This window comes from Jaculus jaculus, chromosome 1 (genome assembly GCF_020740685.1).
Source record: "Jaculus jaculus isolate mJacJac1 chromosome 1, mJacJac1.mat.Y.cur, whole genome shotgun sequence".
Classification (NCBI taxonomy): domain Eukaryota; kingdom Metazoa; phylum Chordata; class Mammalia; order Rodentia; family Dipodidae; genus Jaculus; species Jaculus jaculus.
Window position 1 is genome coordinate 43630041 of NC_059102.1, and position 23075 is coordinate 43653115.

The 23075-nt window shown below is 40.4% G+C and overlaps 1 protein-coding gene across 11 annotated transcripts in view; it reads left to right on the forward strand.

Annotated features, from left to right (window-relative positions):
- Nucleotides 1-23075, forward strand: part of Cpeb3 (cytoplasmic polyadenylation element binding protein 3) — a 286188-nt gene that overhangs the window by 148826 nt on the left and 114287 nt on the right. For 9 of the 11 annotated variants that reach the window (XM_045157044.1, XM_045157040.1, XM_045157018.1 and 6 more), the window contains one exon: nt 16587-16610. The exons of the other annotated variants lie outside the window; for them this stretch is intronic. In XM_045157044.1, coding sequence (XP_045012979.1) covers nt 16587-16610 — 24 coding nt within the window. The remainder of the gene's footprint in view (nt 1-16586; nt 16611-23075) is intronic. 11 annotated transcript variants of the gene reach the window in all.

Sequence of the window (23075 nt, forward strand, 5' to 3'; positions counted from 1 at the left end):
GTCCTTTGGCTTTGCAGGCAAACGCCTTAACTGCTGAGCCATCTCTCCAGCCCTTTTGATACATTTTTACATGATGTAATAATCAATTTGTGATAATTAGCATATCCCTCCCTTCAAACATTTATTGTTTCTTTGTGGTGAAAATGTTCAAAATCTGATCACTGCTGGGCCAGGTGACACTGGCCTGTAATCCCAGCCACTTGGGAGGCTGAGGCAGAAGGATCATAACTTCAAGGCCATCCTGGATTACAGCACAAGATCAGGGTCACTCTGGGAAAATTGGTGAGACCCTGTCTTAAAATAAGTACAGTTGAGCCAGGTGTGGTGGCACATGCCTTTAATCCCAACACCTGGGAGGCAGAGGTAGGAGGATCTCCATGAGTTTGAGGCCACCCTGAGACTACATAGGGAATTTCAGGTCAACCTGAGCTAGAGAGAAACCCTACCTCGGAGGGAAAAAAAAGTACAGTTGAATATCTGCACAGCAAGAGAAGCATTAAAGGGAAGATGCTAAACTATAAAATCAGAGACAATTTTACCAAACTATGCATCTGACAAGGATCATTATTCAGAATATGTAAGGAACTCGCCTCAGTGGGAAAAAACTAAATTATTAAAAATGGACAAAAGCTCTTATTCAGCTTGTCTCAGACATGTAAATAACCAGCAGAAATTGGGGAAACTGTTCGTTTTCACTAATCAACAAGGAATTGCAAATCAAAACCACAAGGAAGTAGCACTGTATTTCAGTTGGAATGACTGTTATCAAAAATATAACGTGTTGGTCAGGATGTGGAGAAAGGCCCTCCTACTGCAGTGACGTGAACTGGTACAACCACTAATGGGACAACTCCAAACAGGATGGAGGCTCCTTAACAAATAGGACTACTGTGTGATCCAGCAATCTCAAAATTGGGTTTGTGTCCAAAGGAAATGAGATCAGTGTGTCCAAGGGAACTTTTGCATGTTTATATTTATTACAGCAGTAGTTACAATAGCCAGGTGTTCATCAACGGATGGATGCAGAGGATGGGGGTGGGGAATGTGGTGTGGGATACTATTAAGCCATATAATAGTGAAATCTTGTCATTTGCAACAATATAGTTGAACATAGAAGACATGTTAAATGAAATAAGCCAGACACACAAAGACAACTGTTGCATGATCTCAGTCCTGGAATGTAATGAAGTATTTCATATTGGTGGCTTTCTTTACTACAAATGCTTCAAGAGGGCAGGAATTAGCTTGTATTCAGGTTAAGGGTCAGAACCGCAGTGAGGGAAAGGAGAAGAATGATGTAGACAGCTCCCACTCCCAATTCCCAAGTCAGTTCTTCTCTCTCTTTTCCATGAAGGAACTGTAATCCCTTGTGAGAGAAGCCCCGTTAGTAGGTACAAGACTTGGAACACTGACCAAGGGGTCCAGCATTGGTTCTGCATAGACTCCTGAACACACCAGCATCCATTTTATTTACCTATTCTCTCTATAATTCTCTATTTTATTTTAGGGTTCAGAAATATAGAATTAGCACATACTGGCTATCCTGAATAGTCAAAGATTGAGTACTTAAATAAAGTTTTAAGAGACCTTATGAGAGTTTTGGCATAGTGGTACAGAGAAGATGGTTTGTTGAAAACAGATGCTAGATTAATTTTTTTTTTTTTTTAATTTGAACTGGCTGTGGTGGCCCACACCTTTAATCCCACCATTCAGGAAGCACAGGTAGGTCGATTGCTGTGAGTTCAAGGTCAGCCTGAGATTATATAGTGAATTCAAGGCTACCCTGAGCTAGAGTGAGACCGTGATGGAAAAACCAAAAAAAAAAAAAAAAAAAAAATTTATTTGAGGGAGAGAAAATGAGCTCACCAGGGCCTCCAGCCTCTACAAACAAACTCCAGATGTATGTACTACTTTGTGCATCTGACTTTACATGGGTAGTGGGGAAATAGAATTCAGGCCATCAAGCTTTATAAGCAAGCATCTTTAACTGCTAAGCCATTTCTCCACTCCCAAATGCTAGATTTGTTTGTTTGAGATAGGGTCATCTTGCATTGTGACTCAAGCTGGTCTGGATCCTTCTCCCTGGGTGCTGGGATTATAGCAATATGCTATTGTACCTGATCAGAGGCTAGATGTGTGAGTGTTTACCTCTATAGTAGGCAACTTTTGGCCTGATTTACACAGATCAGTCAGATAAAATACAAACTTGGGGTGGGATTGATGGCTCAGCCATTAAGGTACTTACCTGCAAAGCTTAATGACCTGGGTTTGATTTCTTAGTACCCATGTAAAGCCAGATGCACGAAGTGGCACACGCATCTGGAGTTCATTTGCAACAGCTAGAGGCCTTGGTGTTCCCATTGTCTCCCTTTCTCTCTCTCTGCTTGAAAATAAATAAATTAAATTTTTAAAAATACAAATTTTGTCTGAGATATGACTAAGAGTCCTTAGTGAGTTTCTTTCCTCTTTCTCTCTTACTGATGGTTGCTGCGGGACTTCGATGGCACACATTAGGCACTTAGCATTCCATGCCTGGAGCATGATGAATAATCAGTAGGCTATCTGCTCTTTTCAGCTGCACAGCCTAGTGCTGGAAATACTCTACTCTATAAAATTTTCACTTATAAAGTATCTCATTAATGCTAGTATTATGCTTGTTGGTCATTACTGTTCCTTTTGAAGTTTGCAAATGAGATGGGAAGATTTTCTTGGGAAAGATGAATATGGCTCAGAGAAAAGGAAAAGAAGTTTCTGCGTGTGTTGCGGGGGTGTTGGCATTGAGGTAGGGTCTCACTCTAGCCCTGGCTGACCTGGAATGTACTGTGTGGTATCAGGCTGGCCTTGAACTCAGGCGCTCCTCGCACCGCTGCCTCCCAATTTCTGGGATTAAAGGCATGTACCACCATGCCTGGCTGAAAGACGTTTTTAAATGTCCAAATAACGTATATCAGATAAAAATGTATTCTTGGGGCTGGGGAGATGGCTTAGAAGTTAAAAGCGCTTGGTTGTAAAGCCTGCTGACATGGGTTCAACTCCCCAGCCACCCACATAAAGCCAAACATAAAAAGTGGTGAAAACACCTCATAGTTTGTATACACACACACACACACACACACACACACACACACACACACAAATACAAATTTTAAAATGTATTTTTTCCACCTAAGCTTCATTTTACATTATTTCATGTCTCTGTCTCTGTCTCTGTCTCTCTCTCTCTCTCTCTCTCTCTCTCTCTCTCTCTCTCTCTGTGTGGTATGCACAAGCATGTTTAGGACAGAAGTCAATGTCAAGTGTTTTCTTCAATTATTCATATGTTTTCCTCTATCTTATTTGAGACAGGGTTTCTCACTGAACCCAGAGCTTACTGATTTACTATAAGACTAGCTAGCCCATGAGCCCCAAGGATCTTTGTCTCTGCCTCCCCAGCATTGGGTTACAGGCATGTACCCTCACATGTGGCATTTTGTGTGGATTCTGGGGATTGAACCCAGTTTTTCAGGTTTTCTTGGCAAGCACTTCACCCATTGAGCCATTTCCTTGGCCCTTTAAATTTCATTTTAAAAAATCATTTTATTTGTGCATGGGGGGAGGCAGATAGAAAATGGGTGTTCCAGGACTTCCAGCCACTGCAAACACACTCAAACATATGCATCACCTTGTGTATCTGGCTTATGTGAGTACTGGAGAACCAAACCTGGGTCTTTAGGCTTGCAGGCAAGTGCCTTAACCACTAAGCCATTTCTTCAGCCCTTAAATATTATTTTTATCTTCTATGTTCATGATGTCTATGGAGAAACTGAGCTTCTCAATTATAGTTTTCTTGGTTTGAGAATCATGCAGCTAAAAGTACCTTACTATTTTGACAAACATATAGGAAAAATATTTAAGGACAAACCCCAATACTATAGCTCTTTGGGAATTTTCAGTGTAAATGAAAGAATTGGAATTGGGACATTTTGATCTTAATTTAGGACTGTAATTCATCCAGGGTGGAATTTTTGCATCTAGTAGATGCTAAAAGGCAGCAGTACATGTGTGATTTCTTTTTTTGCCATGTGGAAGGTCAGCCCAGGGCCTCATGCCTGCTAGGCAAGCTCCCTGTCACTGAGTTACATTCCTAGCCCATTGAATATAACTTAATGTTTGCTGCTTACTGAAATGGAAATTATAAAATAAGTTTGTTGGGCTGAGATATAGCTAAGTTGGCAAAATACTTGCCTGGCATGCCTGCTGTGTTGGGTTTAATCAGCTATAATCCCAGAATTGGGGAGGTCGAGGTAGGAGGATTGGAAGTTCAAGGTTGAGCCTAGTGTGGTAACACATTCCTTTAATCCCAGCACTCAAGAGACTAAGGTAGGAGGATCAGTGTGAGTTCAAGTCCAGCCTTGAACTACAGAGTGAATTCCTGGTCAGCTTGGGCTAGAGTGAGATCCTGCTTCAAAGAAACAGAAGAAGTTTAAGGTCATTCCCAGCTAGATAGTGAATTTGAGGTCAGCTTGAGCTACCTGAGACTACAGGCTAGGTAAATGTATCAAGTTCTTGCCGTGCCAGCATGTGGACTTGAATTCAGAACCCTAGAACCCATGTGTATTACTTTACACACTGCTGTGACCAAATACCTAACAAGATGCTGCTTAAGGAAGAAAAAGGTTTCTTCTAGCTTACAGTTTTGAGGGGCTACACTCCATCCTGTTTATTTTATTCTAGGAGGGGCTAAATTCCATCATGTTTATTTAATTCTAGCTTACACTTTCAGGGGCCTACATTCCATCCTGTTGGGGAAGGCAAGGCAACGGGAGCAGTAGGCTAGGCTAGCTAGTCACATTGCATCCAGAGTCAGGAAGTCAAGGGTGAACCAGTGACATGGGCTATAAAACCTCAAGACCTGCCCCCACTAACTCACTTCTTCCAGCAAGGATCTACCTACTAAAGGTTCTACAACCTTTCCCAAATAGCACCACCATCTGGGAGCGAGGAGTTCAAACACAGCGCCCATGGGGGCATTTTACATTCAAACCACAATACCAAGTAAAGCTGGATGCTGTAGCATGAGGATCTGTAGTCATAGTGCTCCTCCAGTGAGGTGAGAGATGAGAACTAACGGATGCAGACCAGCTAGCCAGGCACATGCAGCAGCAAACCAGAAACCATGCTTCAGGGGCTGGAGAGATGTCTCAGTGGTTAAAGGGCTTGCTTATAGACATTCAATTCCCAGTTCTTATGTAAAGCCAGGTGCACAAAGTGACGCATGTATCTTGGAGTTTGTTTGCATGGGCAAGAGGCTCTGGTGTTCCCCCCTTCCTCTCTTTCTGCTTGCAAATAAATATCAATAAATAAAAATCAGAAGAAACCAGGCTCCAAACAATGTGGAAGGTGAGGACTGAAACCTGTGTGTGCCATGGCACATGTGCACCCCCCCCACACACACAGTGTTTGCAAGGTTTTTGTTCATTTGTTTGTTTGAGACAGGACCTCATGTAGCCCAGGCTGTCCTTGTACTTGTTATAGAGCAAAGGATGACCTTAAACTAGTCATCCTCCATGTACCTCACAAGTACTAGGATGACAGGAATGTACCACTATCTCCAGTAAGCAAGCTGTTTTTTTTTTTTTTTACATTTTTAATTTAATTTTATTTTTGTGTTTGTATGTATGTGTTTGTGTGCAGGTACCCACATGTGTGGATGTGTATGCACTTGTGTGTGCATGCATGGGGCAACCAGAGTACAATTTTGGAAGATGTTCTTCAGGCATGGTCCACCTTCTAAAAAAATATTTTATTTATTTGAGAGAGAGAGAGAGAGAGAGAGAGAGAGAGAGAGGGAGAGAGAGGGAGACAGAAAGAGGCAGACAGAGAGAATGAGAATGGGCATGCCAGGGCCTCCTGTCACTGTAAACAGACTCCAGATGCATGTGCCATTTTGTCCTTCTGGCTTTACATGGGTTCTGGGGAATCAAACCCCCTTCAGACTTTGCAAACAAGGACCTTTAACCATTGATCTCTCTCCCTTAAAATTTACGTTATGGTCCATCTTTTAAAAGAAATATATTTTTTAAAATATTGTTTATTTTAGACACAGAGAGAAAGAGGGAGAGGGAAAAGGAGAGAGAGAGAGAGAGAGAAAGAGAGAGGAGAGAGAGAGAGAGAGAGAGAGAGAATGGGTTGAATTTCAAATGAATGCCACACCTTGTACTTGAACATCTGGCTTATGTGGATCCTAGGTAATCAAACCTGGGTCCTTAGGTTTCTCAGGCAAGCACTTTCACTGTTAAGCCATCTCTTCAGTCCAGATTTTTTAATGCAAGGTCTCACTTTAGCCTAGACTGACCTGGAACTCACTCTTTATCCTCAGATGGTCTCAAACTCATGGCCATCTTCCTACCTCAGCCACTCAAGTGCTGGGACTAAAAACAAGTAGGCTGGCTGACTTAAAAATCATCTCTGTAGTCCCAGGCTAGCCTCAAACTCACAGCAATCCTCCTACCTCTGCTTACAAGTGCTGGGGTTAAAGTCATACAACCACCACACTCAGTAAAATAGGATTTCTTATTGGCCTGGACATAAACAGTTTAGGGATCTTCCTATCTACCCCTCAGGCACTGAGACAGTGGATGCCTGCCATCAATCTTACTTTTGTCAAAATGTGGGTTCTGGGGACTCACATAAAAAAGTCTTCAAACTCAGTCTTCATGCATGTCAAGCACGCATTTTACCAATGGAGCTAAAGTCCCAGCTCCCCCACTGTTTTCATTACCATTATTATTATTATTTTTTTTTTTTTTGAGGTAGGGTCTCATTCTGGTCCAGGCTGACCTGGAATTAACTCTGTAGTCTCAGGGTGGCCTCGAACTCATGGCGATCCTCCTACCTCTGCCTCCCGAGTGCTGGGATTAAAGGCGCTCGCCACCACGCCCAGCAACCATTATTATTATTTTTTTTTTACTACTTATTATTGACAGGGGTAGAATAACAATTTGACCCCATAGCACCTTTTCAAAAAATATTTATTTATTTATTTTTTAGGTAGGGTCTCACTTTAGCCCAGGCTGACCTGTAACTCACTCTGTAGTTCCAGGCTGGCCTCAAACTCTCAGTGATCCTCTTACTTCTGACCCTAGAGTACTGGGATTAAAGGTGTTTGCCACCACATCCAGACTACAGTGACTTCTAATAGTGTGGTATTTTGAATGTATGGCCCCATACACTCAGGTGTTTTGTGTTTGCCATTTTAGCCCCAAGCAGTCAAACAGATTCCTGCTACAGGGGGTATGTCACTAGGATCTGAATTCCAGCTCAAAGGTATGCAGAGAGAGGTTTTTTTTTTTGTTGTTTTATTTAATTTTTTTTTTTTTAATTAGGATCTCACTCTAGCTCAGGCTGACCTGGAACTCACAGCAATACTACTCCCTCTGCTTCCTAAGAGCTAGAATTAAAGGTATGTGCCACCACACCCAGCCCTTGACAAATATTTATATGCCACTTGGTAAAATGTTATGTTAAAGTCTTTGATTTTCATTTCTTTTTCATCATATCCAGCATTCTAGGGTTTTTGCTCATGTTGTCAAAGTGGTATGTGCCAGTGTGATCCACAGTAAATATCTACACCTTCCTTTCTGTACCTCTTACTCTCTTACTCCTTTCCTGTTTCTGGTGTGTGTTCTTTTTCTTTCTTTCAGAATATGAGGCTCCCCGCCCCCCACCCCCAGGTAGGGTTTTGCTCATCCCAGGCTGACCTGGAATTCACTCTGTAGTCTCAGGCTGGTCTTGAACTCATGGCTATCCTCCTACCTCTGCCTCCCAAGTGCTGGGATTAAAGATGTGCGCCACCATGTCCAGCAAGAGGCTCATTTTTTTGAGGCTCTGTGGTAGAATCTATATATGACATTCAACACACTGAGATGAATCCTTGCAGCAGAAGAATGGGCGCAGATTTGCAAGCCAGATTGGCAGTTTGTCAGATGCTTCAAAATTCAACACACATGCGCCAACTATCCAGCAAGTGTAGTCCTTTGGTAATTACTCAAAGGAGCTGAAAATGTGCCCCCCCCCCAAAAAAAAACCCATGCATGAGTGTTTACAGCAGCTTTATTCAAAATTACTAAAATAAATCCAGATAATTGAGCAGGATTCAATGTTAGGAAGACAGGAAGGAACTTTAAAAACATATTACTAAGAGGAAGAAGCTAATTTGAAGTGGTCCCATACTTTGTGATTCCAACTATATGACATTGGCAAAGGCCAAACTGGCTTCAGTAAGAAGGTAACTGCTTGCTAGGGTTTCATGGCTAGAGGAGAAATCAACAGATGGGTCACAGAGTATTCTTACTGTAGTGAAACTATTCTATACTGTGCAATAATGGGGATGCATTTGTGGAAGCAAATTGAATGAATAAGAGCAAAGAGAAGTATGCACGACTTTGTGCATCTGGTTTTATATGGATACTGGGCAATTGAACCAGGGCCATTAGGCTTACAAAGCAGGTGCCTTTAATCATTAAGCTAGCTTTCCAGCCCATGGTTTATTTTCTTGTAGACAGTCTTGTGTAGTCCAGATTGATCTCTATACTTAGTTTATGCTGGTCTTTAATTCCTTATCTTTTCTACCTCTCTCTTCCAAGTGCTGCTTGACCTGTACTGCAATGTCTTTGATATCAGAAAAAGAATTTTTTGTCTGTAAGAATGGTGATAATTGATAATCAAGAATTAAAGTTTATGGACAAGAGATGGCTCAGTGGTTAAAGGTGCTTGCTTGCAAAACCAGATGACTCAGGTTCGTTCCCTAGCACCCACATAAAGCCAGATGCACAAAGTGGCACATGTGTCTGGAGTTTTGTTTGCGGTGGCCACCTCTCCAACCCAATGAAAATATTTTTTTAAATAGGTTAAATAAATAAAATACTGGGGCTGGGGAGATGGGATAGTGATTAAATGTGCTTATTTACAAAGCCTGCTGCTTCAAATTCAATTCCCCAGCCACTCACATAAAGCCAGATCGATATTTGTGTGCAGCAGTAGAAATCCTGGCACACATGCATGCACACACATACACACTAAATAAGTAAATAAAATGCTATTTTAAAACAATAAAATAGGGTTAGGAGAGTGCTGGAGAGATGGCTCAGCAGTTAAGGTGCTTGCTTATAAGGCCTGATGGCCTGAGTTTGATATCCCAGTGCCCACATGGGGCCAAATGCTCAAAGTAGCATATGTGTCTGGAGATCATTTCCTGCAATGGGAGGCCCTGGTATTCCCTTTCTTTCTTCTTCTTAAAAAAATGTTTATTTTTATTTATTTGGGAGAGAGACAGAGAATGAGAATAGGTGCACCAGGGTCTTCAGCCATTGCAAATAAAACTTCAGCTGCATGTGCTACCTTGTTCATCTGGTTTATGTGGGTCCTGGCAAATTGAACCTGGGTCCTAAGGCAGGCAGGTGCCTTAACCACTAAGCCATCTCTCCAGCCCCTCTTTCCCTCCTGCTTGTTTGCTTGCTTGCTTGCTTTTTCTCTTTGCAAATAAATTTTTAAAAAAATTTAAGAAATTTAAAAAAGAGGGCTGGGGAGATGGTTCAGTATTAAAGGCACTTACTTGCAAAGTCAGCCAGCCCAAGCTCCCATGTAAAGCCAAGTGCATAAAGTGGCACATGCATCTGGAGTTTGTTTGCAGTGGCCAGATGCCCTGGTATGTCCATTCTCTCTCTCTCTCTTTGCAAATTAATAAATAAAAACAAAAAATAAAATAATAGGGTTGGAGGGATGGGTTAATGGTTAAGGTGCTTGCCTGCAAAGCCAGAGGACTCAGATTTAACTTCCCAGTACCCACATAAACCAGATATACAAAGTGACACATGCTTCAGGAGTTCATTTACAGTGGCTAGAGGCCCTGGCATGCCCATTCTCTCTCCCTCTGCTTGCTCATAAATAAATAATAAAATACTTAAGAATAAACCCAACCAAAGAAGTGAAAGAACTTAATGAAAACTTTAATGCACTGAAGAAAGTAATTGAAGAAGAAAAGCACTAGAACATAAAAAGATCTCCCTTACTCTGGGATAAGCAGACTATGTTGTCAAAATGACTGTATTACCAAAAGCAATGTACAGATTCAATGCAATCCCCATCAAAGTTCCAATGACATTCTTTCCAGAACTTAAAAAACAAAAATTAATATGACAATACAAAAGAATAGCGAAACAAATCCTATGCAGAAAGAGCCATGTTCTAGACATCACAGTACTCAATCTCAGAATACCACAAAGCCATAGTAACAAAAGCAACATGGAACTGGTACATGAACATGTAGACCAGTGCAATAGAATAGGTGACCCAGGCCAGGCAGGGTGGTGCATGCCTGTGATTCCAACACTCAGGAGGCTGAAGCAGGAGGATTGCCATGAGGGCAGTCTGGGTGGCATATTAAGATCTAGGCCAGCCTGGGATATGAGACCCTGTCTCCAAAAATGAAACAACAGCAACCAAATCAAAACAAGCAAACAAACAAAAAACAGGTGTGGAGCTGGAGAGATGGCTTAACAATTAAAGCGCTTGCTTGCAAAGCCTGATGGCCCAGGTTTAATTCCCCAGGACCCATGTAAAGCCAGACACAAAAAGTGGCACATGTATCTGGAGTTCATTTGCAGTGGCAGAAGGCCCATGGCTTGCCCATAGTCATTCATTTCCTCCCTCAAATAAATACATATATATGTATTTTTAAATCCAGCTGCATTGGCACATGTCTATCATCCCAGAATTCTGGAGGTAGAAATAGGAGGATCAAAAGTTTGAGGCCAGCCTGAACTACACAATGCCAATACTTTGCCTCCAAAAAAAAAAAAAAAAAAAAAAAAAGGAAGGAAGGAAGGAAAAGCAAACCCCCTCACATAACTGCTACCTAATCGTTGACAAAGGTGTCAAGAACATGCTAGAGGAAAACATGGCTTTGTTAGCAAATGATCTTAGGAAAACTAGATCAAAAACCATAATGTAAGACATGACACTGAAAACTTAGTCAAAACAATATAGGCATAGGCAAAGACATTTTGGAAAGGACTCTAAAAGCACAGGAAATAATACCTACAATTGACAAATAGATTATATGACATTAAAAAAGGATTGACATTAAAAAGGTTTTGCAAGGTAAAGAAAACCATCAACAGAGTGAAAAGATGGTTTATAGAATGGAGAATAATATTTTCCTATTGCACATCCAGCACATTAATATCTATAATACATAAAAAAGTAATAAAAAATGAAACAACAGAAGTAAATTGACTAATGAGCCAGGCATGGTGGGACACACCTTTAATCCCAGCACTCAGGAGGCAGAGGTAGGAGAATCGCCATGAGTTCGAGGCCACCATGAGACTACAGAGTGAATTCCAGGTAAGCCTGGGCTAAAGTGAGACCCTACCTCAAAAAAAACAAACAATAAAAATAAATAAATAAATTGACTAATTAATTGGATAGACAGGTTTTTTTTTTTTCAAGGTAGGGTCTCACTCTAGCCCAGGCTGACCTGAAACTCACTCTAGTCTCCTTGAACTCACAGTGATCCTCCTACTTCTGCCTCCCAAGTGCTGGGATTAAAGGCATGTGCTACCATACCTGGCTTAATAGTTCTGAAAGGAAGAAATACAAATGACCAATAAATATTTGAAATAGTGTTCAGCAACCTTAGTCATCAGGGAAAGGCAAATTAAAACTGTTGAGGGCTGGAGCAATGACTTAGTGGTCAAGGCACTTGTCTGTGAAACCTGAGGCCCCATGTTAGATTGCTCTCCAGATCCCACATAAGCCAGATGCAGAGAGGTGATGCAAATGCAAGGTTGCACATGTGCAGTAGGTGGTGCAAGCATTTGGAGTTCAAGTACAGTGGCTGAGACCTTGGTGCACCAATTCTCTCTCTCTCTCAAAAAAAAAAACAAAAAAAAAAAAACCACAGGGAAACTGTTGAGAGTCCATCTTCAGCGTCAGGACTATTATACAAAGAACTAGCGATAGCTAGGTGTAAGAGTGCATACCTTTAAGGGATTGCCTAATGCATGGAAGAGAGGAAGGAAAATCCTATGAGTTTGAGGCCAGCCTGGGGTATAAAGTGAGGCCTGTCTCGAGAAAGAGAGAAGGGGGGGGGGAGGAAGGAAGGAAAGGAAGGGGAAGGGAAGGAAAGGGAAGGGAAGGAAAAGGAAAAGAGAAGGGAAGGAAAGGAAAAGGAAAGAAAGAAAAGAGAGAGAGAAAGAAAGAAATAGAAAGATGCAGAAAGGGGAAGGGAAGGAAAGGAAGAAAAGAAAGCAAAGAAAAAACAAGAGGAAGGACAGAAGGAGAGGAAGAGGAAAAAGGAAGAAGTAGGAAGAGAGAGATATAGGGGGAGAGGTAGAGAGCAAGAAGGCAGGGGAGGGAAGGGAGAGTAAAGGAAAAGAAAAAGAAAAAGAGGAGAAAAAAAAAGGAAAAGAAAAACAAATGCTGGGGAGAATGCAGGGAGAAAATTAACTTTTAGATATTGCTGGTGGGATTGTAAACTTGTACAGCCACCATGGAGGTCAATATGGAGGTTTCTTTAAAAACTAAAAATAAAACTTCCATATGATCTGGGTATACCACTCCTGGGCATAGACCCAATGGACTCCTAAATCAACATACCACAGAGATATTTCCACATCCATGTATTATTAGTAATAGCTAGGAAACTGAACCAGCCTAGAGATGAATGGATAAAGAAAATGGGGAGCAGATGCAAAATAAGACTTTATAGCCATAAAAGAAATTATGACATTTATAGGAAGATGGATAGATCTGGAGACCATTATGTTAGGTGAAATAAGCCAGCCTAAATAAATTAAGTAAGTTCTGGGAGTGGTAAAGCAAACAAATTGAATCTTCTTGTGGGTGGTATTAATCCCTCCTAACATAGATGGTGTATGATAAAGATGAGATTAGCCATGTCAGGTTGTGGGTGCACATTACTGTAATCCTAGCATTTGGGAGGAAGAGGCAGCCCTGTTGGCCTGGAACTCAGTATATGCATGTGGCTTACCTCACTGTGATCCTCCTGCCTATGCAGTGCTGGCATTGCAGGTATGAGCCCCCAGGCCTTCTATTTTGTTTTGTTTTGTAGTTGTACAAGCAGCCTTTGTTAGTGGAAACAGAAAATGGATGAGAGGAGAGACTACATCAACCCTCACTGTAGATATGGTCTCTGTTCCTTTCATTCCATTCCCCTGTGTGAGGCAATTTTACATTGGGCCCATTTTAAGTTTATATATGCAGTCTTTTTCCTTATTTTAATGTCATATTTGTTTCCAGGTGAAAGCACTACTTTTGTAATCCCAAATTCCCCTCTTCATTGTTCATTTCATTCCCTTCTCTAGTACAGGAGTTTGACTGTAATGCATTTGTAACAATCTTCATATAAGCAACTTGATCAGATTTTAAACTACCATCAGTTAGCCTACATTCTACAGGCTATCGAGGCACATATTATTACTCCCTCCCTTGATTGTGTAGTTCAGCTGTATTTGTTGCATGCCAAACGGGTATAGACTATTCTGCTAGGTGAATTGGTGGATACTAAAAAGCAGTAATAAGATATGAGCCTTGTCCCCCTCAGAATTCCATAGGAAGATGATTAAATATGTGGACTCTGGATCTAGAATACATAGACTCATATTATTTTTTTAAATGGAGGTACCAGGGCCTCTAGCCACTGTAAACAAACTCCAGATCAATGTGCCACCTTGTGCATCTGGCTCACGTGGATACCGGGGAATCGAACCTGGGTCCTTAGGCTTAGCAGGTAAGGGCCTTAACTGAAAGCCATCTCTCTATCCCTTAGACTCATATTCTGAATTCCTCTCTATCTGTGTGATTTTGGGATAAGATGTTTAATCTTATCCAAATATGCCACTGCTGGGTGTCGTGGTGCATACCTTTAATCCCAAGCACTCAGGGCAGAGTTAGGAGGAGCACTGTAAGTTTGAGGCCAACCTGGAGACTACATAGTGAATTCTAGGTCAGCCTGGGTTAGAGTGAGACTGCCTTGAAAAAAACAAAAGAAAAAAAGTGCTATAAAAGTTCATGACGTATTAAATCACATTAATGTGTATGAAGCATTTTGGACTGTTCCTGGCATGTAATAAGCACTTGTTTTTAGTTGCTATAACAATAGGGATCATAGATAAAATACTTTAGCTAGGACTAAGGTAGAACATATTTAAATTCTACAATGAGTGATAAATTTTTTATCACTCATTGTGGAAGTTAATACTTTTTACTTATTTGCAAGGATGAGAACCTGTATGCCAGGGCCTCTTACCAGTGCAAATGAACTCCAGATGTATGTGCTACTTGTGAATCTGGCTTTATATGAGTACTAGAAAATATAACCCATTAAGGCTTTTGCAAGTAAGTGTCTTTAACCACTGAGCCATCTCTCCAGCCCAAAAAATGAAAAATTTAAGCACCTCAAATCTCTACTTAATTTATTGTTTGTCTACTCAATATACTATATTGATATCACAAACCAATTTACAGTCTCTGATCAGAAATGAAAAAGGGAAGAATCTATAACATCCATGAATTTTTCAAAATAAAATTTGTTCTGTTTTTTGAGATGTGGTCTCAATCTAGCCCATAGTGACCTGGAACTCACTCTGTAGTTCCAGGCCGGCCTCAACTCATGGTGATCCTCCTACTGCTGCCTCCCTGTTGCTGGGCTTAAAGACTTGCACCACCACACCCAGCTACATCCACGAATTTTTTTTCTTTTTTTTTTTTTTTTTGTGGGTAGGGGTTTGAGATAGGGTCTCCTCTATCCCATGCTGACCTGGAATTCACTATGCAGTCTCAGGGTGGCCTTGAATTCATGGTGATCCTCCTACCTCTGCCTCCCAGGTATTGGGATCAAAGGTGTGCGCCACCACACCTAGCCCATGAATTTTTGAGAAAGTTTTGATTAAAGATCCCAAATGGGTCTTTTGCAACTTTTTGACTTTCTTCCCCTGCATACTATCTAGATCTATTCTCTTTATGTTATTATCTGGGTATCTGGCAGATAAAACTTGAGTGAATTGTATTGTCATTTATTCTGCAGTAAGCACCAGTAGGTCACTGGTTCCTCAAATAGTTTTTCATTGAATATCTGACCAGAAATCAGAGATGGGAAGGGGGATTTGTTGTTTGGGAGAATATGGAGTAATTTTGAAGTAGAATGTTTGGATTTTCTCTCAATAGAGGCTTTTCAGTATTGTGTCAGGCAGCATGACAAGCGAGCATCCTTGGTTATGGAAGAAGCAGCAGAGACAAATAATATGATGTCAAAACCTATTTCATCTCTAAGTGTTACCCATCAGTATTAATTCATCCATGTTATTACACAAGCTGTGTTTTGAGTCAAGCTTGGAAGCCAGCAGACTCTTATTACACCTGATTTGGGGAGATGATGATGATGGTGCTGGGTTGTAGTAGGATTGGAGAAAGGGTGAGAGGGGAATCGGGCTTGTACTGGGTAGTCCTTCTAACATTTGAGTTTTTGAGTACGGTAGAGTGAGATTAAAGGTATGGAGCTGAGGGCGAATTTGATGTCTGAATAGAAGTGGAAAACAGAGACTGTCTAAGCAATATTTCAGCAATGTGGCTGAAAAGTCTAAATTCTTTGAGGAGAAATAGTTTTCTTTCCTGCTTACTATTCTACTATAATGTGACTCCAAATTACCCTCCTTTTTCCAGTGTAAGTGAATTTTATGACATTTTACATTGAAAGAATAGATCTAAATACAGTTCTCACTTGTTTTTATATCACTTGAGGTTTCCATTTAAGAAATGAAATTAGTGTATGGGACAGGATCTCCAAGTGTGTTGATAGCACAGCCTCACTCCAGGAAATGCAGGGGCATTCTGTGGTCTTGCATTGTGAGGCAGGCAACCTTCAAAATATCTTACTAACCAGGGCCCCGGGTGGATGCATCCCTTTCTACTGTTCAGGCTTGTTTCATAAATGTAGAAGATAGTGTTTTCTCCTACCTTTGATACAGTGCGGAAAGCAAATGGAGAGAATAAGAGAAATGTCACTGAAAATTTTTACAGAAACAGCTTCTTAAAGCAAGAGCTGATTGTATACAGTTTCTGTACATTTGCAGGGCCCTGTTTATGAAGTGTGTATGTGTGTGTGTGTATAATATCAGATTCAGAAGGTCTACCATGTGCCACAATTTTCAGTTACGGTTTTTTATGTTTTTTTTCTTTGAGTGATGCCTGATGGTGATGTAAAGCACAGATGAAGATTTAGAAATCTCTTACCTATGTCTGATGTAGATATTAGGCCTCATTGTCATTCTTCATAAGACTCATGGGACTTCAGCAGCTCAGCCTCTGTTCCAGTGGCTGCCATAGCCAGCTGAGTTTATGATTGTGGTTTAGCTTGTACTTGCAAAAAAGCTTTTGAAAAATGTTTGTGCTCAAGTTGAACAGTACCTCCAGATGAATGATTTCAAGAACACTTGAAAACGTTTGTGTGAACCTTTTTTTTTTCAATTTCTAAAATTACTATTTTGATACAAATACCCATGGTTTTCTTCTGTGTTTACATGCAGCCAGGAGCTATGGGCGGAGACGAGGTAAAAAAAATTTTTAAATTAGATCTTTTGCTTGCCGAATTGTGAGTAAATACAAATGTGTGTGTGTGTGTGTGTGTGTGTGTGTGTGTGTGTGTGTGTGTGTGCATGCACACATGCGTGTTTCTGTGTGTATAAAATAGTCATTGTATGATGTGCTGTTCTAGCTTAATTATCTAAGGGAAATAATTCTCTTACGACTTTTCTTTATAATTACTTTTGCTGTTTGTTGATAATTTGTTCTTTAAATCATATAAAAATCTGGCAAAGATTATTTCTAACTGGATGTTGTTGTATGGAATATTGTGAATGAACATAAGGGAAAACACATGTTTTTTATGCACTCTGTTTCCAATGTTCTTTTAATATAATTTGAAGGCAAGGGCTAAGTTTTGAAGGGAAATTCTTGATTTTACTAGGTTGGCCTGTGATTTTTTTTTTTTTCCTCTTATATCCAAAGTCAAATTTGTCCTAAAGCTAAAAGAAGCTTAAATGTCAGGGCACTACACTTGCATAGGCTCCTTCCAAGGTCTTTACTTATAATTTTTGTGTTTTTTCTTAAAGAGGAACCACAAAGTTCACTTAGGTCTGTTAAAACCTATATTCTTTCCTAGTAAACACTCAAACAAAAATATAACTTTCATTCATATAATGCTGTAATCATTCTACCGTATTTTCATACCTATAAATCATTTCAAATTTTATACAGTAGCAAGAGAAAGCTTAGTATAATGGGAAAAATAGGATTTTGGACTAAATACCTAGGTTGTAGTCATAACCTTATGACATAGATGTAATATTCTCATCTGTGAATTATGAGATAATAAAGCCAATATTGTCCAAGTTCTTAGTAATAAACTTGTAGCTTTTCAAAAAGATGAACAGAAGCCAGGCATGGTAGCACATGCCTTTAATCCCAGCACTTGAGGCAGAGGTAGGAGGCTCACCGTGAGTTAGAGGCCACCCTGAGACTACATAGTGAATTCTAGGTCAGTCTGAGCCAGAGAAAGACCCTACCTTGAAAAACCAAAAAAAAAAAAAAAAAAAAAAAAAAAAGAGGAACAGGAAAACCTATAAATTTATAGCAAAGCTGGGGGAATGAAGTAGTTTACTTGATATGTGACCTCAAGTTAAAGTTACCAAGATTCAAATCAATTTTTTTGTTTGTGTGTATCATTTATCAGGTTATCTGACTTTGCAGTTATCATGAAGAAAAAAATAGTAATATTAAATTGATAGCATTCAATTATCTATTCCATAGTATTTGTTGAATCACTAAATATTAGCAAAGCTTAACATGTTTGTATGATAGATTAAATAATCACTTTTGCTTTGGGAAAAGCAGTTATGTACCTTATTTCAGAACAATGGAAATAAATACCATATTTTTGCTTTATTTATTTATTTATTTATTTATTTATTTATTTATTTATTTATTTATTTATTTATAGAATGAGGCAGATACAGAGAATGGGCAACCAGGGCCTTTAGCCATTACACAAACAAATTCCAGACATATGTGCCACCTTGTACATCTGGCTTTACATGGGTCCTGGGGAATCAAACTCAGGTATTTAGGCTTTGCAGGCAGTTTCCTTAACCATTGAACAATCTCTCCAGCCCTCTTACTTAATTTTTTAAGTATTTATATATGGGGGAGAGAGATAGAAAGAAAGAGAGAATATGAATAAGAATGGGGTTGTCAGGGCCTCTTTCTGCTGCAAATGAAGTCCATATACATGTGCCACTTTATGTATTGGGCTTTATATGAGTGCTGGAGAATTAAACCTAGGCAGTAAGACTTTGCAAGCAAGTGCTTTTAACTGCTGAATCATCTTTCCAGCCCCTGCCTTTCTTATTTATTGTGATGCTAGAGATCAAAACTAGGGCCTTGTATACACTATGCAAGTTATCCAGCCTTGCCTTTCTTATTTTTAGTTGTAAGATGTTGAGTTTTAGAAATATTATTAAAATTATTTCTGGGGCTGGGGAGATGGCTTAGTGGTTAAGGCACGTGCCTGCAAATCATAAGGACCCAGTTTTGATTCTACAGGTCCCACAAAAGCCAGATGCATATGGTAGCACATGCATCTGGAGTTTGTTTGCAGTGGCTAGAGCCCTAGTGCCCATTCTCACACACACTCTCTCTCCCTGTCTCTAGTAAATAAATAAAATTAAATTAAAAAATAGAAAAAAATATTTAAAAAATTATTTCTGTAACATTCTTTTTTTCATGTTTGTAGAAGAATGGTCCTTGAGGGAAGGAATGGGAAATAGGCCATTTTACATGGAAACTAGAGACTATTTGGAGAGTCACGGACTACCTCTGCTCTCAAGACTTTGGTCTGGCTTTGCCAGTCTGATCCTTCTCATGTCAGCTGCTCCCATTTCTATTGATTCATCTTGCTCAGATACTGCTTTGCCTTTGTCACTTTCATTCTCCATTTAGGGTCCCCATGACCTGCTCCCTCCAGGCTTTCCTGTCTTCTTCTTCATCATCATCATCATCATCATCATTTTTCCCCATCATACCCTTACTTAGTCCACATGCATTTCTACTCACTGATCGTGGCCAAGTACTGACCACCCATTCTCTTATCTACTTACCAAGACCTGATCTCATTTCATTGGTTCAAGCTGAATCCAAGCCTCATCCTTTCTAGGAAGCCTTGCCCAGTGGCCTGTTTTCCTCTGATTCTGCTGCCTTGAATCCCTCCTCTTTTTTTTTTTTTTTTAAATTTATTTATTTATTTATTTGAGAGCAACAGACACAGAGAGAAAGACAGATAGAGGGAGAGAGAGAGAATGGGCGCGCCAGGGCTTCCAGCCTCTGCAAACGAACTCCAGACGCGTGCACCCCCTTGTGCATCTGGCTAACGTGGGACCTGGGGAACCGAGCCTCGAACCGGGGTCCTTAGGCTTCACAGGCAAGCGCTTAACCGCTAAGCCATCTCTCCAGCCCGAATCCCTCCTCTTTTATCGGTGTTCTGGTTCTTCAGCTGGAGATACATTACTTGAGGACAGTAGTGTCTTGTGCCCACTGTGCCCTATGTATAATCAGCTCTTATTAAATGCTTAACACCGTTTTCATATAATACTTTCGTATCTATGTCAAACAGTTGACATTTTTTAAAATTATTAGTTAGTCACAGTGGTGTGCACTTGAGGCAGGAGGATTGTCTGAGCCAGGAGTTCTAGGCCAGACTAATCAGCATAACAAGCCCCATCTCCAAAATGAATAAAACACTAAATATTAAAAATTACTTGTCAGGCATGGTGGCACACACCTGTAATCTCAGCACTTTGGAGGCTGAGGCAGAAGGGTTGCTACAAGTTTGAGACCACTCTGGGATACACAGCATGACCCTGACACACACACACACACACACACACACACAAAAAAAAAAAAACTTTTAAAAATGCTTTTACTCTTCTGCATTTATTTTTTCTGCATGTGTATTATGCATGTATATGTGTCTCTGTGGTACTCCATGTGCTCACCTGTGGTGGCCAGAGTGGAACACTGAGTGGCCCAGTCCATCGTTCTTCACCTGTTCTTATGTGAGCCAGAGTCTCTTAGTGATCCCAGAGCTTGTTGTCCCCTCCCTCCTCCAGCAGTATTCCTCTGCAGGTCTGGGGTTCCATGCATACATGGACAAGCCCAGCTGTTTACATGGGTTCTAGAGATTCAAATTCAGGTGGTCTCACGCTCCCTAAAGCTCATGTTTGCATGGGAAGTGCACTTAATTGCTGAGCCATCTCTCAAGCTCAATTTTAAAATAAGTATTAGCAGATTAAATGTTAAACATAAAACATAAATTCATCAGTAGTTTCTAAGCTCCTCAAAAAGTTTCCTGTTTCTCCACTACCTTCTCTGTAGCTATTTGTAGCATTTAACCTTATTATTTTCAAATGTCATAATCTTTTTCTTAGCTTTATTTTTTAATTTAAAAATATTTTATTTTTCTTTATTTATTTGAGAGAGTGAAATAGACAGGGAGAGAGAGAGACAGAAAGAGAATGGGTGCACCAGGGCCTCTAGCCACTGCAAATGAACTCCAAATGCATTCACCCCCTTATGCATCTGGCTTACATGGGTCCTGGGGAATTAAAGGCAATTTGAAGGCAAATGCCTTAACCACTAAGCCATCTCTCAAGCCCCATAATCTTTTTTGACTCAAATTAAATGTTATTAGTATGGTAGTTTGATTCAGGTGTTCCCTGTAAATTTTTGTGTTCTGAATGCTAGGTCCTCAGCTGGTGGAAACTTGACAATAGAAGCCTCCTGGAGGGAGTATATTGCTGGGGTTGGGCTTATGGGTGTTATAGTCAGCTTCCACTTGCCAGTGTTTGGCACACTCTCCTATCCCATTGTCCATCTGATGTTGGCCAGGAGATAATGTATACCCTTTGCTCATGTCATTGTTTCCCCTTGCCATCATGGAGCTTCCCCTCAAGTCTAAAATAAACCCCTTTTTCCCCCCAAGCTGCTCTTAGTTGGGTGTTTTCTGCCAGCAGTGTGAACCTGACTGCAATAGTAAAATTGGTACCAAGAAGTGGAATTATTGCCTATAGACACCTGACTGTGTGGCTTTAGGGCTTTTGGTGCTGTTTGAGAGGAATATGGAAGGATTTGAAATCTTGGCCTCAGAGACGCCTTGCAGGGTTGTAAGTACAGCTTGATGGATTATTCTGGTCAGAGTTGAAAGACCTGAATGCAGTAAGAACTATGGACTGTGAGGTTTGGCTTATGAAGGTGAGAAAGATCTTTGCCTGGACTGTGCTAGAAGCAGTTTATGTGAGAGGCTTGCTATTATGCCCATGTCCTGAGAATTTGTGCAGGGTTGCATTACATAGAAATGGACCAGTGTGAACAAAGTGATGTGGCAGAAAGAAATTAAATCTTTGGGCTGAAACTGCTGCCTGTTCAGCTGCAATTGTTTGAGAGATTATAACCATTGAGATTGGGCCAGTTGACCTCCATTGGGACAACAGGAAGAACGTAGACTCTTTTGAAGGGGCCTATGTGCTCAAGGAGTGTCCTATTCTTCAGAGTCTGCTTTATTGCCCCCTGGATTAACAAATTAGTAGCCTACCTGGTATTATGGAGTATAATAAATATAAGAAAGTCATTGAATTTGCAACATGGCTTTGTAGTTTGGAAATGGCCATGGGCAGTGTGAAGCGGACTTGTTGGATTACCTTTGTGGAGGCCTGATGAAACCATGAGGATGAACCATGGGTTGCAGTGGAGATGCCAGGACAGTAGGATGTCTTCCAAGGAGAGCTGCCAGGACCAGATGAAGTTTTCTGGGACTGTGAGTAGCCTAGTTGAAGGAGTGGAGTTGGAACTCCAGAGACTTGTCTCTGGTTAGAATTATTGGACTTAGAGACTTGTCACTGGTATAGAGTTGTTGGACTTCGAGCTACAGAGTTTGATGTTTGCCCTGCTTAAATCTTGTATTGGTTGGTTATTTTTTTGCTATGCCTAATGTCATCTTCTGCAGTATGAATGTTTATTCTGTGCCATTATGGGTTGTTTGTTTGTTTGCTTTGCTTTGCTTTTGGTAGTACTGCTCAGTTAAAAGACCTTAGAATATGAACTGTGGGGATGTTTGAACATCATTAGGATTGATAAAAAAATATATATATATATGGGGACTTTTAAAGTTGGGCTGAATGCATTACATTTTACATCATGAATAGTTATCAGTTTATGGGGCCCAGGGGTGGAATGTGGTGGTTTGATTCAGGTGTCCCACATAAACCTGTGTGTTCTGAATGTTAGGTCCTCAGCTGGTAGAAACTTGACAATTGAAGCTTCCTGGAGGCAGGTATTGTTGGGGGCAGGCTTATGAATATTAGAGCCTACTTTCCCTTGTCATTGTTTGACATACTCTCCTATCGCTGTTGTCCACCTGATGTTGGCCAGGAGGTGATGTCCACCCTCTCTCTGCTCATGCCATCATTTTCCCTTGCCATCATGGAGCTTCCCCCCAAGTCTGTAAGCCAAAATAAACCATTTTTTCCTGTAAGCTGCTCTTGATTGGGTGTTTTCTGCTAGCAATGTAAACCTGACTGCAACAAGGACCATAGGGAAAAAACACTAAAAACTGAATGGTGGCAGGAGAAAGAGCTTGGTTCATGCTTTTAATTACTCTCCCATAAGAGAAAAAGCAGAAAAATTACCTTCCTTAAATATAATGATGTGGCCATGTGGGATAGGTCAGTTTACCTCATATCTGACTCTCTTATACCAACCCTTCTTAATATCATTTTGATGAGCTGACAGACTTCCTCATGCACATTTATTGATGTGATCACGATTATATTAATGCTTAATCTCTCTTCAATTAATATTTAATCTTGCTTTGAAAAACTTCAAAATTAAACTTCCTGATGTTTATCACTGCAGCTACCTAATGATTAAGAATAAAACCTCAAGCCGGGCGTGGTGGCACATGCCTT